Source organism: the organism of the source record quoted next, unplaced genomic scaffold (assembly GCF_019419815.1).
Source record: "Pyrus x bretschneideri cultivar Hongxiangsu unplaced genomic scaffold, Pyrus_bretschneideri_v1 Contig3, whole genome shotgun sequence".
Classification (NCBI taxonomy): Eukaryota; Viridiplantae; Streptophyta; class Magnoliopsida; order Rosales; family Rosaceae; genus Pyrus; species Pyrus x bretschneideri.
The window spans coordinates 12,785,039-12,807,118 of record NW_025999612.1 but is presented as its reverse complement, the minus strand read 5'-3'; the positions used below and the strand labels follow the sequence as shown (position 1 = coordinate 12,807,118).

At 39.6% G+C, this 22,080-nt stretch overlaps 4 protein-coding genes and 1 pseudogene across 6 annotated transcripts; 4 read left to right on the top strand and 1 right to left on the bottom strand.

The window, feature by feature from the left end:
- The first annotated feature begins 4 nt into the window (after window positions 1–4).
- LOC103939984 lies at window positions 5–1,039 on the top strand (annotated as a pseudogene).
- Window positions 1,040–5,100: 4,061 nt separating this feature from the next.
- Window positions 5,101–6,589, top strand: LOC103939362 (loganic acid O-methyltransferase-like). Its single transcript, XM_009349451.3, has 3 exons — window positions 5,101–5,223; window positions 5,309–5,965; window positions 6,074–6,589. The coding sequence occupies exons 1-3, from the start codon at window positions 5,131–5,133 to the stop codon at window positions 6,407–6,409; spliced, it is 1,086 nt and encodes a 361-aa protein (XP_009347726.2). The 5' UTR covers window positions 5,101–5,130; the 3' UTR covers window positions 6,410–6,589.
- Window positions 5,101–17,993, top strand: LOC103939327 (loganic acid O-methyltransferase). 2 transcript variants are annotated; one of them, XM_048589622.1, is made up of 4 exons: window positions 5,101–5,130; window positions 15,627–15,703; window positions 16,453–17,109; window positions 17,470–17,993. In XM_048589622.1, the coding sequence occupies exons 2-4, from the start codon at window positions 15,629–15,631 to the stop codon at window positions 17,800–17,802; spliced, it is 1,065 nt and encodes a 354-aa protein (XP_048445579.1). In that variant the 5' UTR covers window positions 5,101–5,130; window positions 15,627–15,628; the 3' UTR covers window positions 17,803–17,993. The 2 variants fall into 2 exon arrangements, with proteins under 2 accessions (XP_048445579.1, XP_009347685.2); XM_009349410.3 differs by lacking the exon at window positions 5,101–5,130 and having other exon boundaries at window positions 15,557–15,703.
- Window positions 9,120–12,051, top strand: LOC103939352 (loganic acid O-methyltransferase-like). The gene is made up of 3 exons (XM_048589621.1): window positions 9,120–9,871; window positions 10,731–11,378; window positions 11,502–12,051. The coding sequence occupies exons 1-3, from the start codon at window positions 9,776–9,778 to the stop codon at window positions 11,832–11,834; spliced, it is 1,077 nt and encodes a 358-aa protein (XP_048445578.1). The 5' UTR covers window positions 9,120–9,775; the 3' UTR covers window positions 11,835–12,051.
- LOC103961763 (ATP synthase subunit beta, mitochondrial) lies at window positions 17,889–21,389 on the bottom strand. Of its 2 annotated transcripts, XR_007260247.1 has the most exons (10): window positions 20,728–21,389; window positions 20,478–20,553; window positions 20,272–20,360; window positions 19,874–19,991; window positions 19,683–19,786; window positions 19,439–19,597; window positions 19,118–19,342; window positions 18,703–19,014; window positions 18,241–18,568; window positions 17,889–18,149 (listed from the first exon to the last, which is right to left on the bottom strand). XR_007260247.1 is itself a non-coding variant. In XM_048589620.1 (9 exons), exons 1-9 carry the CDS (start codon window positions 21,181–21,183, stop codon window positions 18,455–18,457), a joined length of 1,653 nt encoding a protein of 550 aa, XP_048445577.1. In that variant the 5' UTR covers window positions 21,184–21,389; the 3' UTR covers window positions 18,181–18,454. The 2 variants fall into 2 exon arrangements, 1 of the variants encoding a protein (XP_048445577.1); XM_048589620.1 differs by lacking the exon at window positions 17,889–18,149 and having other exon boundaries at window positions 18,181–18,568.
- Window positions 21,390–22,080: the final 691 nt, after the last annotated feature.

The following is a 22,080-nucleotide window of genomic DNA, read 5'->3' as shown; positions in this document are numbered from 1 at the left end:
TGCGATGAAGTTTGGTATTTGTCAAGCTATAGTTAAAACTTCCTTTGCCTTAAAAATTTGTTGGATTCGCCTTGTGAACGAAGAAATCGATGCTCTTGTTTAAATGATGTTTGTAAACCTTTGCCTCCAAATACAATTGATGGTATTCTATTAATTTTCTTTAATGGTCACACTCCAAATGATTTTAACATGCTCTTCCAATCCCTCCCTCCGAGCCGGCAATACTATGCTGCAGGCGTACCCGATCTTTCTAGGTTCATATATTTCCCAATGCTTCCATTCACTTTGTTCACTCTTCTTATGCCCTTCACTGGCTTTCTAGAGTGCCGAATGAGTTAGTGGACAGAAACAGCCATGTGTGGAACAAAGGACAAGTCTTTTATTCAAATTCCACTGATGAAGTCGTAAGGGCTTATGAAGCTCAACATGCTGAGGACATGGAATGCTTCCTGCATGCCAGGGCACAAGAGATTGTGCATGGAGGATTGATGGTGCTTATTATTCCATGCTGCCCGAATGATGCCCCTCATACACTTTCTTCGTGAAACCAGGCTCATCAACTTCTCCGGTTTTGCCCCATGGACTTCGCTAGGAAGGTTAGAAAATGACCCCCTGCTCTAAGATTGATTATATAACACCATAATGTATCCGACGGAATGACTTCTATGTGTTTTTCCTTTATGCAGAGAGTAGTTAGGGAAGAAAAAGTAGATCCCCTTCTTTTAATCTACCTTTGTATTACATGTCTCCCCAAGAACTCAAAGCTGCTGTGGAGAGAAATGGTTGTTTTAGTAGAGACTCAAAGAGAATGGAAAACTTACGTCGTGTCCCATCACTTGACAATGTTACTAAAAGTAGCCAGTTACTTGCATTTCATGTTAGAGCTGCCACCAAGGGACTCGTGAAGCAACAATTTGGAGACAAAATCTTAGACGAGCTCTTTAATTTGTATCGCAAGAGAATCGAAGAGCAACCATCCATCTTTGAGTCTGGGAAGGCAATTAACCTTCCTGTTGTTCTTAAGCACACGAAAAATTGATTTGAACACGCTTTTCTGGTATTCGTCAAGCTGTTAAAATACTTTCCGATTAAAATGAATCATCTATCACATCCGCAACGCATTGATAAGCCAATCAAAAGTTATGCTTCAGTTAATGCTAGACATTGATCTCCTCTAGAACTTTCGAATTCTAACGTCCCTGTGCATTCTATGCATGAAGTTCATGTGTCACTGTTTGGGCCCAAAATAATATTGTTGGGCCGAGCAGCAGGATGTGCTCGGCCCAAGGTTATTTCATACTATGGGCCGAATGATAAATCCTGGGCCTGTTGGCAGGATCGGTCACATCCTATCCTAAGTAATCCGGATAAATAGAAAAGATCAAAGGAGTCCTGGTGCGATCAGGATTCCCGACCGACAAAGAATAAAGCCTCGAAAGGAAGAAAAATTCAGAATCCCAGTGGGAGTAGGTTTGTTCGAGTTAGAGTTGAAACGGGACAAGGACTCCCAATCTAGATCAGAATGCAAATCGGTCACAAGGAATGGGGTGCTATAAATACAAGAAATCATGCAACAGAAAAGCCCCCTTCAATCCAGCATACAATTGCCCTGCGCAAAACCTCTTAAACACCTTGAGATTTTTCCTTTTCTTTTCTATCGACATACCCTCAGTTTGGATAAACAGCACTGTGGAGGCACTCGGCGAGCACCTTCAGTTTGGATAAACAGCACTGCTTTAAAGCCAACCGATTACCTATCTAAGTCTCGGCTGAGAAGGGTATTTCGAACCCTTATTGGTAGAGGTCACCTTGCTAGCCTTCTCAGCATAGTCAGGTGTTATGAATTGTGTTGCTCGGCGTACTGGACGCTAAGTGATTTTATGATTGGATACTCGCAAGTAAGTTTCAGGGTTCGGCACTCCGACGGCCGAACTACCTTTACCATCAAGACATACATCACGTTTGAATACCTGTGCCCATACAGTTTGGTCTCGATTCGACGTGCTTATACTCTTACGAATATAATCACAGTGACTGAATCGGGCCCCAAAGATTTGTGAACTCCGCAGAATTAGTAGCCTTGTCTTCAGGCTATAGAACCCAGAGACCGAGAGTGTTCCTTCCTCGGTTGCAATCGCAAGATAGAGAAGTCAACAACGCGACATCAACAAATTTTACTCCTCGGCCGAACTCGGCCGATGAGTTGGCATATCCTGCACTCAACCGAAGGACGTAGTTAGCTTATTAGTTACTCGGCCTGCGCGCCACGTAGGTTTTGTAATTTTTAGAGTCAACAGTCACATACTTGATCTTGTACTACTCGATCGATCGAGCTAGTTCCTTATTATTCTTGCTATGTGCTTTCCTTTAACATCCCTGTGTACTTCATGTGTCCTGAAGAACTGGAAGCTGCTGTCGAACAAAACAGATGTTTTAGCCACAAGAGATTGGAAAACGTACCGAATCAAGTAATGTCACGTATTGACTTTTACAAATGAAATCGTGTTATTGATTTGGGATACAGCCATGTGACGTACGTGTTGTAGGTAAGTCCGCATGGCATGAGTATATAGAGGCAGTCCAGGGACGGAGATGCAATTCCATCTAGGACTTTTTCAATTGTTAATTATACCATAGATAAGATATTATTCGATTTTATGCATAAAATGACACGTCCCGACCCCGATATTCCCCGAATACCAGGATAGACACGTGCTGGCCGACACCCGAGGGTGGCGAAAGCCATTTATTGAGTGTAAAAACTGAAAACAAAGGATAAATAAGGTTTATAAATATAAAAGAATAATGAATATGCAAATAAGGACCGTGTTCAGAGTACACCACTAATCTAGAAAACTAAAACAAAATAATATAAAATTGAATGAAATCAACGAGTGGGTCCTACACCAAGAGGACTTGAAGATGCCGATGCGGAAGTGCCTGGATGTCGAGATTGTATGCCTCGATTCTAAGTCCCGAAGGGGGCGCAAAACAAACATGAGTGGACCAAGTTGATATATATATATATATATATATAATAAAACAGTTATCAACATACTAACCCCCAGATTTTATGAAAACACATATATATAATGATAAACATAGGTTTTCCGAAACCTAGCATGTCGTGCAATATCTCAAATCATAACATGTAAATATAATAAACACTAGTGAATGTCCGATACAATTCTCCAGGCCCCATGCCAGCTCCCCGTCTCTGAGCAGACAGTCAGAGGAAAATACACTTCAGGCCCCATGCCGGCTCCCCGTCTCTGAGCAAGCAGTCAGAGAAAAACACACTTCAGGCCCTATGCCAACACCAAACCGTCGTTCGGGACAGACCAGATCTATCCCTACGTCCCGTAGCGGAAAAGACCACTAGGTAAGTACAAAACCAGTGAACATACATATATTGAAAATTAACTTCATAGTATAAAGTCATGCATCGTCTATACTATAAAGAGGTGTTCTAAACATGTTCTAAATATTATATCGTCATCCATCAGATATTCTATAAGAACATGGGTTATAGGAAAAATAGTAATAATTCAAACTAACCTCAGTAAGCATGTTATCTCGTAAAACGTTTCATAAAACATAATCATCAAATCATGTTTTTCATGTATGCATTTATATTATCAAAACATGCATTTTCAGAAGGGGTCCACTCACAGTACTTCGCCGTTGAAACGCCACAGATAATCGCCCATGAGCACATAAAGGGTACATTTAGTCAAACTCTACTCAAACGATTGAATTTAGGGAAACAGACATCGGAAACGGATTCAGGACGTTGAAATTAGCCTAGATGGGGTCCCGCACGAAACCCAAAAAGTCAACGGTTAAAGTCAACGTTGACCGTTGACCAGTCAAAGTCAAAGTCAACGCTGACCGTTGGCCGGGTCAACTGTCTGACCGGGTCCGGGTCAACAAGCCAAACGGGTCTGGGTTTGGATCCGGATTGGGTTAAAGGGTTTGGACTTGGGTTGGATCCGGGTTTGGGCCTAAGGGTTTGGATCTAATGGGTTTTAGGGTTAATGGGCCGGAGGCTTTAAAAGAAACGGCCCAAAGGCCTTTAAATTAACAAAACAAAAATAAAATAAATAAAAAGGTTTGGTTGGGCTGTCCAGGTTTTGGGCTTGGCAGGAAAGGCCCAAAGGTTTTGGGTTTGTTGGTTCGCCGGATTCAAAGGAAGGAGAAGGCCGGACAAGAATTCCCAAGCTCCGATGGAGCTCAAAACTCAACCAAAACATGTCATTCAATATACCAAATTGAAGCCCCGAAGGTAAGGAATCGAAATATACCCTTAGTTTTCGTCATTGTGGCCGGAGTTGGCCGGAAAACAGCCTGGAAGCCACGGGTGTCCGCCGGAAACTGGGTAAGATTCAAATGAGCATAACTTCTTCAATACTCAATGAAATTAGGTGAAACAAAAAGGAAAGTTGTAGTACTCGTCGAGACGAAGATATTGATACCTTGCACGCCGGCCAACTCGCTGTGGTTTGGCTGGAAATTGCCTCGAAAGGGGCGGTGCTCGCCGGAAAACTGGGAAATGTCTCCTAGGTGGTTTCTTCATGGTTTGACGTCCAAAACACAACCACGGGGTTAGAAAAGAGCTATAGGTGTGGGCTTGGGTGTGTGTGTGTTCTTGTCCGAGAAAAGAGCAACGAGAGGGGGGGAAAGGAGAGAGCACGGAGGAAGAAAGAGAGAAGAGAGAAGAGAGACTTTTCAGAAAAAAAAGAAAAGGGAAAGGGAACCGGGGGACAAAACAGGGGGTGGCAGCTTGGGCTCACCAATTAAGACTCAAAAATAATAATAAAAAGAAAATTATTCCCCAAACTTAATGAAAATACAAAAATACTCATTTTCTTTTGTAAATTTCAGAACGGGTTGTTACGTAAAAGTCTTTAACAACAACAAAAAAAACATAGAAAAAGTTGAATAGTTGGTCTGAAATTGCATCACCACCATGGACTTTTGCAGTTGTACTTTCTTCTACATTTCTTAATTGATTTTTCTTTGTCTTTGATTGGTGTCAAGTAGCAGTGATGATGCAATACAAATATACCATCAACATCTCCCCTCCAAGAAAACAGAGAGAGAGAGAGAGAGAGAGAGAGAGAGAGAGAGATGGCAGCACTGGAAACCAGTACATTCTCAGAAGCATTTTCAATGAAAGGTGGAGATGGCCCTGACGGCTATGCGAAAAACTCTACGTTCCAGGTTCTTGTATAGTATTCTTAGATTGTGTATATGTGTGTATGTGTGTTTATTTATGTAGGTATAAAAGTAATCTTCTGTTGTGTAGAGAGGAGTTGTGGATGCTACCAAAGAACTTCTAAGCAAGGCAATTGCAGAAAACCTCGATATCGAAATCTTATCGTCGTCCAAAACCTTTACCATTGCAGATTTGGGTTGCTCTGTTGGTCCTAACACATTTTATTCTGTCCAAAACATACTTGAAGCCGTGGAGTACAAGTGCCAAACCCAAGGGCTGAATGCTCAAATCCCGGAATTTCAAGTCGTTTTTAATGACAATACTCCGAATGATTTTAATACGCTCTTCAAATCCCTCCCCCAGGACAGGCGATACTATGCAGTGGGCGTGCCTGGCTCTTTCTACGGTCGCCTATTTCCTAATGCTTCTGTTCAAGTTGTTCACTCCTCATATGCCAATCACTGGCTTTCTAGAGTGCCAAAAGAAGTAGCAGACAGAAATAGTCCGGTGTGGAACAAAGGACGAATTCATTACTCAAATTCGACCGATGAAGTACTAAAGGCTTATGAAGCTCAATACGCCGAGGACATGGAGTGCTTCTTAAATGTCAGGGCACAAGAGATTGTTTACGGAGGACTGATGGTGCTTATCATCATAGGCCGCCCTGATGGTACCCCTCATTCTCTTTCTCAGGCAAATATGACCTTCCAAATTTTAGGATCTTGCCTCGTTGACTTGGTTAGAAAGGTACACAAATATGCAATCGCATAAACAGTCTAATATGTTATAAATCAGAAACGGAAGAGAACTTTGTATCCGATTTTACAATAATTGTGCGTTTTTTGTTTAATGCAGGGAATAGTTGATGAAAAGAAAGTAGACTCTTTCAACCTACCTATGTACTCCATGTCTCCCGGAGAAGTGGAAGCTGCGGTAGGACGAAATGGATGTTTTAGCATGGAGAAAATAGAGAACTTACCTGCTTTCGCACCACCGGACAATGTCTCTAAAGCCAAACTGCTTGCGACTCACATGAGAGCTGCAATGGAAGGAGTCGTCAAGCAGCACTTCGGAGAAGAAATCTTAGACGAGGTCTTTGACTTATACCGCAAGAAAATTGAAGAGCAATCCTCGATCTTTGATGCAGGAAAGTCGATTAGCTTTCTCGTTGTGCTTAAACGCAAGACTTAGAGATTGGAACTTATATTATGTTTGGAGTCATGGGATAATCTTCCCATTAGCTTCTAAATGATGTAGTTTCCACCGTTCTGTTTTTCAATTTCCTGTTGTAATCTTCTAAGCGTTTATACCGTTCTGTCTTTTATGGGGTGATTTTGTAGGAAACACGTCTGTTCACAACCGTTTCTTCAATTTCCTAGTTTCATACAAACACGTTGAACCTTTCGCTGAAAATCTAGCTAACTGCCTTACCAAAACAGCATCTCACAAGTGCTTCTTCAGAAAGTGCTTCTTACACCAAGGAGCACTTTTAGCTTTTTCTCCGACTTATCCTAGGCATGAAGTTCATGTGTCGCATAGTTAAAGCTTTTTACCTTGAATGCATGGATTAATGTCACGTATAGCAGCTTCTCATCAGTCCCCAGTACATATTGTTGAAAACTGAAATAGAAAGGAACGAAGTTATCAGAAAAATGTAGAAGCCTTGAGTGGTGAATGATTCTTGGGATGAATCGCGGACTAAGTCGCTCTCTTTAAGACGTTTCGCGAGTCTGCCTAAAGCGTGCAAGCAGTTCTCAAACATTACGTCGTCCCCAGGATACAACAGCCTAGAACCTTCTTCTTTTGATAAAGTTCTTCCTTGCACAGTGAAAGAACCTTCAAACTCACACCCCCTCAATATGTTGCTACCCAAAACTATGTATCAGAAAAAAAAAAAAAAAAAAAAAAAAAAAAAATATATATATATATATATATATATATATTCTCCGTGTGTCTCCAATGATTCCAGGGACTACTATATATACATTTGGAATAAAGAGACGTTGAAGGTTGGAGAGAATTGAAAGCAGGACAAAATCAAAATGTAAGTCAAATAAAATGGTTTGATTATGTATCATGTCAGGATTTTCTTCTCTATTCAAAGAAGTAATGGCGTCCTTCAAACTTAAAAGGAGATAACTCCTTATCTAATTGAAAAGTCAATGGCATGTTTCAAAATTAAAAAGCTGTAACTCCTTATCTCATTGAAAAGTCAAAATCAATTGGTTGTTATGCATAGAATAATGATAATAAAACAAAACGTTATGTATATAATATTGGTAATAAAACAAAACATAAATATATAAACATATATATTATTAATAAAAACATAACTGCTCCAACATATATAAATTACAGCAGAAGAGGAAGCTAGCAAGTTCTGTGAAGGTTTTCCGATGAAAGGCGGAGATGGTCTGGACTGCTATGCCATGAACTCTACTTGCCAGGTTCCTTCTCATGAACTCTACACTTTACTCATTAGCGCGAAGAAATTAACGACACTTCTTTATCTTTTGAGTTGTTCTCCAAGATCAGGGCAATATTTTGAAGGAAGAACAAATTACAAGCAATTTTCCTTCCTTGAATGTGACTTAGATTTGCTGTACCTTGATGTCTTGATTTGAGTTTAGTTAGGTGTGGCCCTTTTTTTCTATCCCAAATTCTGGTAATACTGGGGAGACCAATTACTTAGACTAAATTTTGTATACCATATAACGTGGCCCTTGATGACTCTCGCCCTTTTCTCTCTCACTGAAAGCATAAAAACCCTAACTCCCTTTGCCGCCGACTCCTACTTTTGGGTGTGGTCGATGGCAACCCCCTTCCAGCCTTCCTTTCCAACTCCAACTTCTCCTCTGTCTCTATTTCCCTTTTAGTTTATGCATTTCCTTACTTTTGGTCTGTGCTTCGAATTTCCTCGAGCTTTATCCCAATTCACATAAGCTTGTCTTAGATATGGGCTTTCATGCCCTTCTCTTGCTTTGATGCTAATTTCCGTCATGCATCCTCAACCACCAACCTTTGCTATTCAGTCCGGGTGCTTTTCCTTGGCAATGTGCTTGGGTGTTGGGCAGATGTTAAAATGCTATTTGCATTCTTTGGTAGGATTATGGGAGCACTCATTGTGCAAGTGACTCGCTCACTCCCGTTTTTTGTTAGTGGTGGCCTTGCGCTGGAGGCACGTTTAACTTGGTGGTGGATGCTGGTTTCCTCTCTAATTTTAGGATTTTGTTGTTATTTTTCAGTTGGCTCCTTATAGGCCTTTCTTTTGCATTTTTTTTAAGGAACTTTAACGAAAAATCATATTTTTACACTAAAAAAATCAATCATAGTATTATTCATTTTACCCTTTATTTTATCATTATCGTTAAAACTCAAAGTTTTCAAATCATTTTTATTAATTTTTTTTTTAAACGTTGAGCTTGTATTAGATTGTGGGTTGTCTTTTGAACCCTCTTTTCTTTGCACTAGTATTTTTTTCATGGAAATAACTATAACTAAGTTTGATCAAAAACAAGACTCAAAAAAAAAAAAAAAAAAAACAAACAAACAAAAAAAGATGAGAAACGATTAATGTAAAAAAAAGAGAAGTATCACTGACATTAAAAAAAATTATTTTAATCTTTAAACCTTTTATAATTAGAAAAAAAATTACCAAAGGAAAAACACATTAGAAGTTGGGCTGCGTTAGTTATACTGAACTAATTCAAACTAGATTAATTTTAAAGATTAAGCTAGACTGATTTAGACTACGAATAGTTTAATCAAACGTTTGGGTAGTGTCGAATTAAGAACAAAAATAATAAAAATAATAATATTTAATTCTAGAACACCCTCTCTTTCTCTCTCTCTCAAATGCTCTTCATTTTTTTATCCTTCCCGTCAAACTGCCTCTCTGTCTTTCTCCTTTTACTTTCTCCCTCGTGACCAAATTCCATTCTTTTTCACCACGTTCTCCTTCATCTTCAAATTCCATTGTTTTTTCATTCATTCGAAAAAAAAAGCTTCTGGTTTGTCATATGCGTTTTTTTTTCTGGATTTTTCACAAGCTTCTAAATTTCATTTGGGTTTTGGCAGATTGGTATTTTTTGTCTTCTGGGCTTTGGCTGGCATCGTGGAGTTTGCCGACAATGTCCCGGCGGATGAAGGTGATGGTCGAGAGCGATATTGGGAGTTGAGGAAGCCGAGGATCTGAGCAGAGGAGAAGCACTGCCTTTCGACAGCGAGCTCGGCGATAAACTCGAGATGTGCACGGGAAAAGCAGTTATGAGGTCTCATGATTCTGGGTTCGGGGCAAGGAGAGAGGGAGAGAGTAGGAGAGAGTGAAACAGAGAGCGGAGAGAGGCAGTTTAGAGACCCGTTGGATTACATCAAATAAATCCGAACGGCTCAGATGAAGAGAAGAGGAGAGAGTAGGAGGATAGGAGGAAAGCCTTAGATCTTGCGAGATGGATCTGTCACTGTCAAAAGAACAAGAAAACGACCATCTTTTCACTTTACAAATTTGAAGCAGAGAGAGAGAGAGAGAGAGAGAGAGAGAGAGAGAGAGAGAGAGAGATGGCAGCAGCACAAGACAGCAGGGAATTTTGCAAAGCATTTCCAATGAACGGCGGAGATGGACCCAACAGCTATGCCAACAACTCCACCATCCAGGTTCTTTTTTACTATTTTTATTTTTACTTTTATTGTAAGTGAAGTGGATGGAGAGATGGAGTTGGTCAGTCCATAGTAAAAAAAATTGTAGAAATTTAATTGACTAGCCAAAGATTTAATCTTTTCGTAGAAAGTCTTAATCTTGGAATTCCATTCATGAAATATTTATATTTATATAAAAAAGAGATCTACGATATTAAGACGGCGTTTATTTTATAGTGCGGCTGAATGTATTGCTGAAGTTTATCTTATAAAGTGTAGATTTATCAGAGAGACAAGCAATACGGTTTACTTTCAACAAGATTAATATTGTTTTTAATTTGATAATTATCATCTATATAATTCGTCAAGTGTGTAATTTTATCATAAAAAGTCTCGATATTAATTGAAATGAGATTGAAATATCTAAACTCTTTTTGTTACTTTCTCTAACTGATGTGAGATTTCTAACATAAAGTTGTTTCTATATTAAAGAAAATGTGGAGGTTTGAAAAGGATTTGGATCCAAATTGTGGGGATCCTAGGGATCCTCGCATCTTAACCATTCATCGTACATCGTGCGGTCAGAAATTATTTGACTTTTCATATTTAAAATTAAATACAAATACAAATACTATCTGACGAAAACTAATGTATGATAAACAGTTAGAATGTGGGGATCTTTAGAATCCCACAAAGAGGATCCTCTTCCGTTTGAAAACTGTAAATTTTGTTGGTTGTGTGAATTGCAGTCCAAACCGAAACTAATTTAGTCCTACATCTACAAATCTATTTGTAATTAGTGACTGCTAATCAGATGGATTAGGTAAATTACGAATCCTTTAAAATAAAATTAACATGCTCGGTCTCTTTTTTGTAGGGAAAATATGTGGATTTTGCCAAACAACTTACAGTCAAGGAAATTGCAGAAAAGCTTGACATAGAAATTTTTCGATTTTCCAACACCTTTCGGATGGCGGATTTGGGTTGCTCCGTTGGGCCTAACACATTTTCTGTGGTCGAAACCATACTCGAGGCCGTGCAGCTCAAGTATCAATCTAATATGATGAATTCCCAATTCCCCGAATTTCAAGTTTTCTTCAATGATCACACTGCGAATGATTTTAACATGCTCTTCAAAGCCCTCCCTCGCAACAGGCGATACCATGCAGCCGGCGTGCCTGGTTCTTTCCATGGTCGCATATTTCCTAACGCTTCAATTCATTTTTTCCACTCTTCTTTCACAGTTCATTGGCTTTCTAGAGTGCCAAAAGATGTAGCGGACAGAAACAGTCCTGCTTGGAACAAAGGGAGAATCGAATACTCAAATTCAACCAATGAAGTAGTAAGGGCTTACGAAGCTCAACATGCTGAGGACATGGAGTGCTTTCTGAATGCCAGGGCACAAGAGATGGTGTGCGGAGGACTGATGGTACTCATCATTCCAGGCCGCCCCAATGGTACCCGTCATTTGGCAAGTGCGACCTTCCAACTTTTAGAAGCTTGCCTAATGGAAATGGTTAGAAAGGTAATACTAGGTGAAACAAAATTTGAGAATTTTATGTCACGTATTTATGTTCACGATTTTTCTTTGTTGAGTTGCGCTATATGTTCAACTGTTGCTATATGTTGATGTTCTTCCTCAATGCAGGGTGTTATTCCAGAAGAGAGAGTAGATTCTTTCAATGTACCTGTGTATTTCACGTCTGCTCAAGAACTGGAAGCCGTTGTAGAGCAAAACGGATGTTTTAGCATAGAGAGAATGGAACATTTGCCTCACATGAACGTAGATGACAGTGTCTTGACAAACTTTGCATCTCATCTGAGGGCAATCTTGGAGGGACTCATCAAGCAGCATTTTGGAGAAGGAATCCTAGACGAGCTTTTCGACTTGTACAGTAGGAAGCTTGAACAGCAACGGTTTATGATCGAGTCAGGGAGAACAATCCAGTTTTTTGTTGCGCTAAAACGCAAGGAAAATTGATTTGAATATACTTGGTGTTTCGACTCGTACGGTCAAAATCCTAGACGAGCTTTTCGACTTGTATTTTCTTTGATCATTGTTATGCTTGGCGTTTTATTACGACTACCTGACATTTTGCTTATTTAAATTTGTAGAACAAAAATTTGTATCGAATCTTCACCTGCTATTTATTTTTCCGTTGACCATTATCATATAGATAATAGTTTGATGTGTTGCATTCTAGTGTACCACATATGCTTAACCTCTCAAACAACATGGATCAAAACTAAGAATAAAAAAGTGAAGAGAGAAGTCATGCTACGGTTAGTAATATTTTTTTTCATTTGTAAGTGAGAGGTTTTAAGTTCAATTCTTATTAAAGACAAATTTGAATCACATTATTGCTAGACCATTGTGAAACTAAACTCACTCCATTTCCCTTAGTGTAGATAAATGTTCTACTTTAGAAAGAAAAGCAAGAGATAATATCGTTTATTAAAAAAATAAAATAAATACTGAAAAGAGAAATGTTCTACTCTAGAAAGAAAAGCAAGATAAAATGGTAGAGTTCCAAATGATTCTGTCAAAAAAAATGGTTATATTGTTAATTTGTTATAATATTTTGCTAAAAAAAAAAAAAGAACTCTAATCTAATTGTCGTTACAAAGTTCTTGTTTCACTAATGCATCAAAGTTGTTAAGAGTGCACTCATAAACTTACAAAATTATCTTTTTCTCAATAAAATTTAAAAAATTTAGAATTACACTTTGTCACCATTTCTCTTGTAACAGGTAAGTCGGCTCTTACCTTTTTTTACGACAAAACGTTCCTACCATGACATCCCCTCCTGGAAATGAGGATTTGCATGGGTTGGCTTCGAAAATTACCCGACCGATCCACCACCACCTCTCGCCATAAGCAACTGCAGTTGCTGCAAGATTAGGTTTTGACTGCTCTTGACTTCGTTCTTGAATTCAGCGAACATGGCTCCCAGATTTGGGACGCGAGATTCCATGGCCTTACACGAAGCGAGATGCGTCAACGAGTAAATGATTAAGAGGAATCGAACGACTGGCTGATACCAATGTTAGAACCCAACTCCACTTTTTTCTCAATTGCACAATAACTTGTATTATAGAGAAGACTATTACAACTATTATAAAATCAACAACGCCTTTCCTCTCTAAGCTGCCTATTTATACAACATATACTATTAATATGATGCTGACACATGGCATCCTAACAATTTCACTTTTTTCATTTTTTTTGGAAAACTGGACATTATATTCCAGGGCCCAATGCCAAACAAACATACAAAGAGGTCCACAAACTACATAAGTACAAAACAAAACAGTGGACCTGAACAGTACACACAAAAGAGTCCAAAACAAATTTTGGGCCCCCGAACACACACAAACAAAGTCACAGAACTTCCTAGAACCTTGCAATCCCCTCCGATGCCAACAATGTTGAAAGCCACCAACGCAAGCCGTCCAGCACGCCGACCAACCAAAACCCCAAGCGTGAAGAAAACCAGTGCTCCAACACCACAGAGCATCCACACCAGCATAAACCAACACCCCGAACTGGTAGCAAGCAGCCAAACTCCTCCAACCTGCAACAACCCACATGCCAAGAAGCCGGTGGAAAATCCACTGACAACAGTGCTAATAAAGGCAAGCAAACGGAAGGTGGTGGTGTGAACACCCGAGTAAAAACTCTACACACCTTCCAAAGAAAACACAGCCAAGTGCTGTGAAGAGAAGAGGTTGCAGATCGGGAAAGAGGAAGTAACAGGGAAAGAATCAAACTTGAAGTGAGATTGGAAGGAATTGAAAACAGAGGAAGAGAAAGAGATGAAAGACATGGAAGTGGAAGGGAATCTGAACGGAGGGAAGAGAGAAGCGGAAGAAGGGAGGAAGAAGGAAGAAGAACAAGGAAGGAAACAGAGGACTGCCACCGACCCTTGCCGGAGCTCGGGGCGGTGGCTAGGGAGAAAAACCGACAATGAAAAACTCACACAGAAAGGTGAGAAATACTCTCAGAAGAGAGAAAGATGCTCGAAAAGCCAATTTTATTTTTGCATCCCAAGAAAAGTTTAGTGTAACTTTTAACATTTAGATTGTCTAGTAGATCTCAAAAATACTTGCACAGAGTTACAACGGTTAGTTTCCTCAAATATCTTTGATAGACAAACATATACAGAGAGATATAATTTAGGTATCTGTTTGGGTTCATATAGAGAGAATTGTTTTGCAATAAGCAATAAATAAAGCACTGGAGAAGATAAATTCAAGTTATACAAAGAAAGAATGAGATAGTTGCACAAGTATTGAACGAAAAATTCGTGAACTAGTCATCAACTTTTTATGAAACTATCACATTCCTATCCAAACTATGTGTTGGGTTGTGAAAGTAGCACTAAACTGCAACATGCTACACGAGACCGGCACGTAATAATGTTGAATCCTTTCGTTCGAAAAAATTTGTTGTCTCACTGAGTTATATCTCTAGTCGTATTGCAGATTATCTTTGTCCCTTTAGAACCAACAAAAATTGCAACTCATTAATACAAAATTTAAATAGATCGAGAGCAACCAACTGGTTATAACCCTATATCTAAACTCTGAAAAACTCAAATGAAATCAAGTCTGGTGAATGAGCATTTCTCCGCAGCCTTGAACTGTTCGAGTGAAGAAAAGAAATTGTTGACGGTCACGTATCGGGTAAACAAAATCAGGAAGTTCTCCTAAAAAAAAACGTTTATTTGCACATATAAGTGACGCATTCTCACATACTTAGGTGTCAACAATACTTGCTGCAAGAGTTGCAACCACTGTTTCCTCAAACATCTAAATTTTTTTTATCGAAGAAAACATCTATATAGGATATATATATATATATATATATATATATATATATATATATAGGTATAAAGTATTGGAGAAGATAAGTCAAGTCAGACAAATTATTTTGATATAGTTTGATTAATTTAGCAAATTTCATACATAAATTAGAATTAAAGTAAGAATTAATACGTGACATTTGAATTCATGCCAAATTATTAACAACTGGACATAAGTCCTAGTTGTTATTTGTTGATTTAAGTAGGGATTCGTGTTTTGGACATGATTAAGTTTATAATAACAGAAACTTTCTACTGTTACGTGTGACACGAGTTCTACTTGAGCTAAGAACGCACAATCCTCTCCTATAGCGCCCATTCAGATCAACCTCCCTGAGCGTCAGCTTTGGAGAGTGTCCCCTTCGAACGACAAACGACGGACGAATAACGCTCCGTGCCGCCGATTCTTAAGTAACTCAGGTGGCAGCACAGTTCGTTGTAGGCAACATCTTAACAGTCCATACAAATTTGGCTTAGATTTGAAAAGTTTGAGCAACAACATCCATGACGCACGCGATGACGACATATAAAAGTTTTGTAGACTTGTCGTACCAATAGTTTATTCCCTTTGACCAAATTTGACCACGTAATGACTCCACGCATGCTTAGATTTATGATCACTTTCAAATGTTCAGATGTAATATATGGTTTTATATATATGTTGTGGTTTAGTGATTGGTTGTTTTAATTTCGGGTAAATTTTGACGACTAAATGTGATGCATGCATGTGCTCATTTTAGTCGATCAATGTCTTAATTACTTTCCATTCAAAATTAAACTTTTGTTCTTTCTTTTTACTGGTCAAAGTTTTCCGAGTGGTATAAATTAATAGGGGACTTGATCAGGAGAGGATCAACGATTAATCCACAAGATAAACACATAAGAGAGAGAGAGAGAGAGAGAGAGAGGGATGGCAGAATTGGTGGCGTGTCCGATGAACGGTGGAGATAGCCTCTACAGCTACAGCAAAAACTCAGCATTGCAGGTGTGTCAGTTGTCACAGTGTTATGCCCTATATCTTTATCGAATGATACGTGTAATGTGTTACATTATTACCAGTGCATGCCATTAAATAAGGATATAAAATTATCACTATTCAACTGGTGGGGATCGAAGTATTATTTTTTTTACTTCATCTTTGAAGGATAGAAAAACTTCAATGCATATCTTTTTCAATGAAACAAATTGTGCCACATTCCATGTCAATAATGTCATTGGGAAAGATAGTACTCACTTCAGGGAGGGAGGGACGGAGGTAGCAGAGGCTGAGAGGCCCACTGGGGGCAGTTGCCGCTACTGAAGTTTTGTGCGGACGAAGAAAAAATAAAAGACACCTGCATAATTTGAATGTATCACATTAAGTAGTATAGTTAAAGTTTTCACATAATAAGTATAATAAGCTTATCATTTGGAAAAATGTCTACAAGTTGGCTTAATGAAATTTGAGAAGAAAATAAAAGTAATGAAATTATAGAAGAATCATGATTTTTTTTTCTCAAGTTTAGAGGTTAAGGTTGCCGCACTAAAGAAGATTTCTAACTTTGTTTCTGACGTACTTAATGGATAGATAATAGAATTTTGACGTGCAAGATGCACTAAGATTTAACAATAAAAAAAATTTCGACGTATAAGATACACTAGGGGGCAGTATAATTTTCACTCACATAATGGAAGCTTGTTTCACGTTGACGAGGAGAAAATAACTCAAGCTCCTCTTCTTTATCTTTTCTGTAGAGAAAAGCCATAGAAGCTGGCAAGGAACTGATCAAGGAAGCAATTTTCGAAAAGCTCGATAGCAAAATCATCTGTTCGACGAACGCCTTTCGAGTCACGGATTTAGGCTGCTCCGTCGGGCCTAACACATTCCATGCAGTGCAAAGCGTACTTGATGCTGTGGAGCAAAAGTGTCAAGGCCAAGGACACAATTCTCAGCTCCCTGAGTTCCAAGTTTTTTTCAACGATCACGCCTCCAACGATTTCAATGAGCTCTTCAAATCTATGCCTTCGGACAGGCGGTACTACGCGGCAGGCGTGCCAGGTTCTTTTTACTCTCGGCTTTTCCCCAAGGCCTTTCTTCACTTTGCTTACTCTTCATATTCCCTCCAATTTCTTTCGAAAGTCCCGGAAGAAGTGGTGGACGTGAACTCGCCGGCTTGGAACAAAGGGCGGATTCATTACTCGAAATCGGCAAACCACGTTGTTAAGGCGTATGAAGCTCAGTATGCCAAGGACATGGACTGCTTTCTGAGTGCTCGAGCACAAGAGATTGTAAGCGGAGGGTTGATGGCGTTTGTCGTCCCCGGCCGCCCCAATGGAATCCCTCATGCAGAAGTTTTCGTCAACACGGCGAAAGAACTCTTTGGATCCTGCCTCATGGACATGGCCAAGAAGGTAAGAAATGATCAGCTCAGTGTATGTACATCATAGAACTTAATGACTTTATGTAGAGCTTTCTCTGTAACACGCTTCCTTTAGCGCCATTTGGGATTGCTTCTAACATGATTAAAAACGCTTTTTGACTCCAAAATCACTTCTGGTTACATCTAACAGAAAAAATTATAAATATTTATGGCTCATAGAAGCGTTTTCTAGAGAAACATCTGCCAGATTCTTTAGGAAGCACTTAGATTTTGTGATAAACATTTCAACCTGCTTAAGCTTATGCGCACAAGTGCTTTCTAGATAAGCGATTTGCCTTGTTATTTTAGGCTGGTGACCATTTTGACCTTGGTGTTTTTGTTTCTTGAGTAGGGTTTCATCTCCGAAGAGAAAGTGGACTCCTTTAACATACCACAATATATCGCTTCGCTCGAAGACGTGGAAGCGATTGTGAAAGCTAATGGATGTTTCAGCACAGAGACAATGGAAATCCTGAGCGGGGACAAACCACAGCCCAAGGCATTTGCCTCCGGCGTGAGATCCGGGATGGAGGGAATGATTCAGAAGCATTTCGGGGAGGAGATTGATCTGGATCATCTTTTTGACTTGTTCCGCAAGAAACTCGAAGAATCCTCCTCCATCCTCGAATCAAAGAAATTTGTTAGCCTGTTTGTTGTACTCAAACGCAGATCAGCGACTGAGTAACAACAAACAATGCAACTTGCCGTTTGAAGATTTGAAGCTCCTCCGAAAGAATTTTAATTTGTAGCTTCAATTAGGAAGATCGTGAATAAAGAAAGTACTTTTATTAGTACGTCAATGCAATGTAAAGATTAAACACCACTCGCGTGTTTAATCACGAAAGAAAAATAAAATGATTTTTTTTTCCGACTCAACTTTTCCCACATTTTCTCACCAGCCAGACAGAATTTCAGAGCTGAACACAAACCAACTCAATGAGTAAAGGTGGTAACTTACCTCCTTCGTTGAGAGCCAAGGATGAAGGATCGACCTGCATCCATTCGAGAAAGAAACCCTACAAGCAGCTGAAGCTGTGGACCGACACAGGACGAAGAAAACCTCTGGTGAGGAATTCAAATGATTATAGATAGATAAATAAATACACGCAACGCAAGTGCATACCTTATTGCACAAAGGGGAACGGAGCCTAACAGAACATGTCCCTTCCTCAATTCTCTTCCTAACACAACCCTTAACCTACCAAAAATAGTTCCCGGAATGACAAACCTATATTTCTCCGAAAAGAATTTTTTTGAAATTCCTGAGATTTTCCAAAGCCAACATTAGCTCTTTGGTAATATAGCCTTGTAGAGAAGAGCCAACTTAATGTGAGTGATTATGCAGCCGAATCCTTAGCAATCTTCTCCGCCTTAGCAATGACTTCTTCAATTCCGCCAACCATGTAAAATGATTGCTCAGGAAGGTCATCATATTTCCCATCCAAAACTCCCTGTAGAAATGAAATCCCCCAACACAACGTCAGAGAGTTGAAGGGCTAGCACATAAAGGAATCATTCTAGCAAAATCGAAGTGATGACTAATCCAAGACCAAGACAAAAAGGAAATATGGAAAATGTCCATCACCTGGAAGCTGGTAATGCTCTCCTTCAACTCAACATATTTCCCAGGAGCTCCTGTGAAGACTTCTGCTACATGGAAAGGCTGGCTCAAGAAACGTTGAATCTTACGGGCACGAGCAACAGTCAACTTGTCGTCTTCACTGAGCTCATCCATTCCCAAAATAGCAATAATATCTTGCAAGTTCTTATAATTTTGAAGAACCTTCTGAACACCACGAGCAGTGTTGTAGTGATCTTCTCCTAAAATATGAGGGGACAACATGCGAGATGTAGAATCTAAGGGATCCACCGCAGGATAGATGCCAAGCTCCGATATCTGACCATGAACCAATTGTTAGATCTAAGAACATAAGGAGCAGAAGAAAAAGTAGATGGTCATTCCTGCTTCATAATTTAATTGGAAATAGAAGACTACATACTTGTCGTGACAGCACAGTGGTGGCATCAAGATGGGCAAAAGTTGTTGCAGGAGCCGGATCTGTCAAGTCATCAGCGGGCACATAAATAGCTTGAACAGAAGTAATGGAACCCTTCTTGGTTGTAGTAATACGCTCTTGAAGGCCTCCAAGATCGGTAGCTAAGGTAGGTTGGTAACCGACAGCAGATGGGATACGGCCAAGCAAGGCAGACACTTCTGAGTTAGCCTGAAGAGAAGATAAATAAAAGGGCGGTATTTGGTTAGAAGAAGTTGAAATATATGAACTGAACAATGTGTGCGTGTGTGTGCTAAGAGAGCTTACTTGAGTAAAGCGGAATATGTTATCAATGAAGAGAAGCACATCTTGTCCTTCAGCATCTCGGAAGTGCTCAGCCACAGTCAGCCCTGTGAGCCCAACACGAGCACGGGCACCAGGAGGTTCATTCATTTGTCCATAGACAAGAGCGCATTTACTCTCACTCTGGAATCCATGGGAACAGAATTGAGAACAACATAATGCAAAGGAAATGTAGGACAGTTATTATGTCATGTTGCAGTAAGTTAACCTGCTGATCTCCAAGCTTAATGACACCACTTTCCATCATTTCTCTGTACAAATCATTACCCTCTCTTGTGCGTTCTCCCACGCCAGCAAACACTGAGAAACCACCTGCAGAAGGAGGATGAAACATTTTATAACCCGAGATATCATTACTCAAGAGAGAGGATAACTAAAAAGCATCTAAATGGAACCAACCATGAGCCTTGGCAACATTGTTGATGAGTTCCATGATAAGCACGGTTTTTCCAACACCAGCACCCCCAAAGAGCCCAATCTTTCCTCCTCTTTGGTAAGGTGCAAGAAGATCAACAACCTTGATAAAGGTTAGACACAAATGTTATTTGTTTTGGTTGATGCCGAGATCACTTAATATGCAGAAAACAAAGAGCATACTATTATACGGAAGAAAGTCTCTCTTCGAATCTGTTGCAGTCTAAAAATAGACATGACAAACAAAAAAAGACACCGAAAACCTTTCCAGAGTTTGGCAATCCGATTGTATGCATCACCAACATTTAGCTTGAATTTTCAACTTTTTTTTTCTCCCTTAGCATCTACATATCCATCATTTATTTAGTACACCGCCGCCGTACCTTAATTCCAGTGACAAGAATCTGCTGCTCAGTAGCCTGTTCAACGAAAGCCGGAGCTTCTCTATGGATGGGAAGAAAATGATCGGTCTCTGATGAATCGAAAGCAAAACAACACTCATTTACAACATTTATAACTTAATAATATTGACAAATAATACAAATGCAAACCAAATTTAAAAAGTTGGAGAGCTTCAGCTGCTGCTTACTTATATCACCCCTCTCATCGATCGGCTCTCCGATAACGTTCATAATCCGGCCAAGGGTGGCTCTGCCAACAGGCACCTAATCCACACAAATTTCAGATACACAATTCATAAATTTCCAAAACCCCATTATTCAAAAGTTTCAAAATTTAATCAATAAATTCATTTTTAATACAAAATTAAATAAATAAACTCTTAAACACGAGAAAAGATTGAATTTTGAGAAATAGAAAGCCAGAAAGGAGGATCTTACAGTGATTGGGGAGCCAGTGTTGAGGACTCTCTGACCTCTAACGAGCCCTTCGGTTCCATCCATGGCAATGGTTCTCACCATGTTCTCACCAAGGTGCTGAGCCACCTCGAGCACCAATCGGATCGAGTTATCCAGGACCTCGAGAGCCGTGAGGATCGGCGGCAACCCGTCGTCGAACCGAACATCGACGACGGCTCCGATCACCTGACAAACCTTGCCGACGGCGCCCTTTCCGGTGAAATCATCTGTGATTTTTTCACTCACTGACGGCGAAGCGGGCGTGGGAGGCGCGGTGGCTGCTGCGGCCGATGACGTCGAGTAGTGAGCGGCGCGCGAGAGGAGGTACCCCGAGGGCCGCGTGAGGGGGGGTTTGGAGGTTGCGGGTCTGGTGGCGGAGGCGGAGCGGCGGAGAGAGGTGCGGAGGAGAGTGGAGAGGAGCTTGCGGGAGGAGGACATTGTGGTGTTTTGGTAATTTTGATCGGAAATGAAGGTTGTTTTCTTTTGTTTTTGTGAAGGGTCAGCTGGCGGAGGAGATGCACAGAGCGGGAGCGTCGCTCATTGGTTGATCGCCACCTGCAGTGGTGTGGTTGGGCGGAGGAGGCGGAGCAGGAGGAGGAGATAGAGAGGCAGAGACGGTGCGAGAGCGTGAGAGTGAGAAATATATGGATTTTAACGCTGCTTCTCACCTGGAAATTTGGAGTTCGTTTTACTTTCGCGGGTTAAATCCGTTTTCTCCGATCGGGTCGCACATATATTCCATCTTTCTTTTCAATTTTCTAATTAGCCACTTCAAGAAAAATAAAATTACAATTAACCATTTGTATTTAAAACTTTTTGATAATATGCCATATACATTTTATTTGAATCTATTATTTTGTTAAGTTTAATCACGTGATTTATCAATTCAACCTTTTGAGGTCAATTTTGTTAATTTACAAGAATAATTATTCGAAGGAGACAACTATTTTTTAGTATCGACTTAGTTACAAAAAAAAAAAAATTTATGCATCAAATATATTGATAAGTCATGAGTTTTAACGATTAAACTCAACAGAAGCGGGAGGTAAATAAGCTTTACATTGAACTAATTATAATAATAATTTGATTCGAATTCACTTTTTAAGAAATCAAACTTAAAAACGCTCGTTTATAAGTAAAGAAAAATATTACTAAATCGTAATATTAAGTGTCATTTTAACTACTTAATTGTGAATGGACAAAAGTGAAAATGTTGACGTGTCATCCTTGCAATTTTTCATTCTTAAAATTTGAAAATAATTGTTTTTATTTTTTCCAAAATTGTTTTAAAATATAGAAATCTAATCCACTTGTAAAAAAAAAGTGAATGAAAGG

Coding starts and splice junctions, on each gene's coding strand:
- LOC103939362 (XM_009349451.3), top strand. CDS start 5,131: ATGGCAGCACTGGAAACCAGTACATTCTCAGAAGCATTTTCAATGAAA. Junction 5,224..5,308: donor CGAAAAACTCTACGTTCCAG/GTTCTTGTATAG, acceptor TCTGTTGTGTAG/AGAGGAGTTGTGGATGCTAC. Junction 5,966..6,073: donor TCGTTGACTTGGTTAGAAAG/GTACACAAATAT, acceptor TGTTTAATGCAG/GGAATAGTTGATGAAAAGAA.
- LOC103939352 (XM_048589621.1), top strand. CDS start 9,776: ATGGCAGCAGCACAAGACAGCAGGGAATTTTGCAAAGCATTTCCAATG. Junction 9,872..10,730: donor CCAACAACTCCACCATCCAG/GTTCTTTTTTAC, acceptor TCTTTTTTGTAG/GGAAAATATGTGGATTTTGC. Junction 11,379..11,501: donor TAATGGAAATGGTTAGAAAG/GTAATACTAGGT, acceptor TCCTCAATGCAG/GGTGTTATTCCAGAAGAGAG.
- LOC103939327 (XM_048589622.1), top strand. CDS start 15,629: ATGGCAGAATTGGTGGCGTGTCCGATGAACGGTGGAGATAGCCTCTAC. Junction 15,704..16,452: donor GCAAAAACTCAGCATTGCAG/GTGTGTCAGTTG, acceptor TCTTTTCTGTAG/AGAAAAGCCATAGAAGCTGG. Junction 17,110..17,469: donor TCATGGACATGGCCAAGAAG/GTAAGAAATGAT, acceptor TTTCTTGAGTAG/GGTTTCATCTCCGAAGAGAA.
- LOC103961763 (XM_048589620.1), bottom strand. CDS start 21,183: ATGTCCTCCTCCCGCAAGCTCCTCTCCACTCTCCTCCGCACCTCTCTC. Junction 19,787..19,873: donor CAATGTTGCCAAGGCTCATG/GTTGGTTCCATT, acceptor CTCCTTCTGCAG/GTGGTTTCTCAGTGTTTGCT. Junction 19,343..19,438: donor ACATATTCCGCTTTACTCAA/GTAAGCTCTCTT, acceptor TCTTCTCTTCAG/GCTAACTCAGAAGTGTCTGC.